The 3816-nt window shown below is 40.0% G+C and overlaps 1 protein-coding gene across 1 annotated transcript; it reads left to right on the plus strand.

Annotated features, from left to right (window-relative positions):
- Positions 1–2688: 2688 nt before the first annotated feature.
- On the plus strand, positions 2689–3537 carry TEOVI_000367500 (variant surface protein (VSG), putative; the record flags this gene model as incomplete). The annotated part of the gene is made up of 1 exon (XM_067226548.1): positions 2689–3537. One exon carries the CDS (start codon positions 2689–2691, stop codon positions 3535–3537), a length of 849 nt encoding a protein of 282 aa, XP_067082649.1.
- Between the last annotated feature and the right edge of the window lie 279 nt (positions 3538–3816).

Here is a 3816-nt window from a genome sequence, read left to right on the forward strand (position 1 = left end):
TACAAACACACTGAAAAAGAGGATTGTGAGGCCGAAAGTGTGGGAGTCGCCCAAGGAAACAAAGTGAAATGCGAATGGATTGAGGACAAGTGCAAAAATTTTATTATTCTTGTGAAAAAGCAATTTGCTATGATTGCTACTGCTTTTGTGAGTTTGGTAGTATTTTAAAGATATTTGCTCAATTTTATGAAGTTTATGTAAATTTCCTAAAATGTGCCTTTTTCTGAGAATTTACCAAAATTATCTGAAATAAGATACATTTTAATACTTTTTTCGAATTTAACAAATTACAAAAAAATTTCCGAAAAAAATTAAAAACATAGTAAAATGCATGTAACGGTAACATATGGATATAATGTAGCAAGGTGGTAGCGTATAAAAAATGGGTGATATTCTAAAAATTGTAATTTCTTTTGTTCGGCTTATTTAATGCATATTAGTTAGGGTTATAAAAACAAAATTAATTATAATGACAATAATAGAAGAGTATTGTAAGTGTGTATATACGAATATTATAATAAGCACAGTAATAATAGTAATAATAATAAATATGATAGAAGTGAGTTGAGTGCGTATATACTAATATTACGAGTGGTGAAGAAGACAAAATTGACTGTTTAAATATAAGTACTTTATACAATGCGAATGATGCAATGGGAGTAGGTGAGTGAGTGGAAGTAAGAGAGCGACAAAGAGATATATAAATTATTCAATTACACAAAGAGAGGCACAGAAATAGGGGGATATGGGATATACATGGGTTTACTTTAACATGACTACTAACGTGGTTATTATACGCAAGGAGGTGGTGGAGAGGCCAAGGAGGGAGGGACAGGGTATAGTGCGCAGGCCAAATGAAGATGCTACTTTATATGCAGTGATATAAGGAGTAAGTAAAAATCGAAAAACGCAGGGAAAAATAACAGAAGACTCGGATACCCGAAGGACCACTGGAGGAAATAATAAAGAAGGAGATTTTACTGCACATTTCAAGAATTAGATAAAATCATCTGTGAAGATGGCGACGACTGTAGTTTTAAAATCTGGTTGCAGATTATAATATCTAACTGTGAAGAAGCATGAGCAGTAGGAATGGATTCGATAAGTGTGAGGCAATGTTGGTGTTTTGTACTCATCAGATATAGCAATGATGATCAATATGTTTGAGGAAACAATATGATTTTCTCTGGAGGATAATTTTAAAAACAGGACTACTAATAAATTTCTATGGAAAGAAAAGGAAGAGTGAATACAAAAACTTCTTAAAATAGAGCATTTATAAACCAATGATTATCTTTATGAATACTCCAGAATTAGCAAGCTGTGTCCCTTTAATTCTGCATTGATTTGACGGCCATATATCGAAATATTTGACAGAACGTGTTGACAAAATAAATGTTGTTACTGGCAGGAAGCTGGTGTCCCTTATTATATAAAAAATACAGAAAAGAAAACCCTTTCGTTGCCCAAATTTTAGACGCTCAAGCGACTTGGTTACAAGTCAACAATGCCTTACAAAAAACGGAGAAAGGAAATCGCGTACGCGAAAAAGCGGAATGTTATCATATTATTTTTTGACAAAAGTGAAAGCTGTACATTACCAGATGATAGAAGATGGTAAGAACCATAAATATTAGATGTTTTGGATATACAGAATGGTATAGATTGTAATTAAAAGTAAAATTTGTGCACCTAACCTAAGCGCACTTTTACAAACAGCAGCCTTCAGGTCAGGGGCTGCGCCGACAGACCACTGGAGCAAAAGAATTATCAGAAAATATTTAAAAACCTTATTTCTTGAATAAACAGACCCCCAAGTCGTAAGCAGTAGCCAAATTCTCTATAGAAGATTTCTCCTTTAATATACACCGCACTGTTATTGGCATATATCTCAAGTCAAAAAGCAACAAACTTACTCTGTAGAATTAATGGTTACGCCCACGCTAAGTAGACTAACTAAGGAACAAGCTGCAGCGGCAGAAAAGATCAGACCATCACTTAAGTATGGACCTGGTGTTCAACGAGTCTCAGGGAAAGAAAGCATAATTTATGGGTTTCCGTCGATTTTCTAGAAAGAAATTTTACAAAAATTAATATACCATGTGCGCACTAAACCTAATGTTACAGTGCACTATGTAAGACATCTAATCTACTTGACCGGAACTGCGCTTGATGTAGAGTAGACATAGATTGATAGCCTTCGGACAAAAGTAAGTCATCTAACCCACCACTGTCAACAAGGGACGCCGACGATGAAACAAGCTATCCTAGTTTCCGCATCAGCGACGCTATACCTATCAAAACAAGTGAAAGGAGCAGCAAACAACAACGCTGGGCCTTATAACGTACTTTGCGCATTTTTAAATGTCTCCGCAGCAATACCAGACATTGACACAACTGACTACAGCGCTAAGATCTCAGAAGAATTGGAAATGGTACGATACCTCAACATGTCAGTAAGCGACGACGGATTTTTCAATCAAAACTTTAAAACGGCAAACACAGAAAGAGACGCAAAATAACCCTGGAAAAGCAACAAAGCGGCTTGGGAGAAGAGTAAAAACCTAGTAGAGGCAGGTGAAACCAAATTTCAAGGTATAAAGATTACACGAAAAACTCGCCAGCCACGAACGCGCGGTCGCTGCGGCAATTGCAAACGAAACAGCAAGCGCGATTCGACAGTTGCAGATGAAAAAGGAGCCTGCAAGAAAAGCACAAGACGTTACTGCCGAACTAAACAAAGCAATCTACGGGAGCTCTGGTAGCCTAGACAATCAAGGAACCTCGACATTCGTCACGGCAAGCGGCGCCGGCTGCGGAGGCGGGGGTCAGGGCGCCTCAAAAGCAGGCATTTCTCTAGCTAATGACATGGTTTGCCCGTGCTCCAATAACGCAGGCAGCAATGCGGCATGCACCGGCGCAGCAATCGGCACGGATCTGAAATACGACAACGCCGGCAATGCCGCAACAGCGTTCCAAAGACTCAAAGAAAAATGCCCCATGCATATTAAGCTAAAAGCGAAAGCAACAACAGCTGCTCTTCGGCACGCCATAACAAGCTTCATAGAAGCTTTGAAAGGCAGCGGTAAAGCAATACGAGCGAGCAACACGATCCTAGGCTATGGTAACGCCGCCACCTGCGACTGCAGAGCAAACCCGGACTGTGTACTCTACAAAGCAGCGGAGGCTGGGAAGCCACTAAATGTACAATGGCTAACTCATTTATCAACAGCAGCAGATATGCTAGAGACAATCAAAAGTGAACAAGACCACAATAAACAGGTACTAAGCACTGCCAGGACGCTAGCAGCAGCAACTCTCAGCAGCTACATTCAGGTAGAAAAACCAAGGCCACACCCCGTGTCAGAGCAAAGCATGACCGACCGAAGTGGCGGCCCAACCCCGACGTCAATCTGCGCCGCCCACACAAGCAAGGAAGATTGCAAACCACCCTTCAAATGGGCCGACAATGCCACTGACAAAACTAAAAAATGCTCATTAGACCCACAAAAGGCAGCAGAAGAGCAAGCAACCTAAGCAGGAACAGGAGAGGGAGCTGCAGGAGCAGCTGAAACTGGGTGCGCAAAACACAAAGACAACAAAGATAAATGTAATAAGCTGGAGAGTCAGGGGTTCGTTTTTGACCTCAAAGCATTCGAGGGCAAAAAATGCACATTGAGTGAGAAAGGCAAACAAACAGTAGAAAAAGAGGCAGAAAAAGAGGAAGGCAAAACAGGAAACACAAACACCACAGGAAGCGATTCTATTGTCATTAACAAGGCCTCTCTTTTGCTTGCGTTTTTCCTTTTACAATGA

This window comes from Trypanosoma equiperdum (assembly GCF_001457755.1).
Source record: "Trypanosoma equiperdum strain OVI genome assembly, contig: ctg_787, whole genome shotgun sequence".
NCBI lineage: Eukaryota > Euglenozoa > Kinetoplastea > Trypanosomatida > Trypanosomatidae > Trypanosoma > Trypanosoma equiperdum.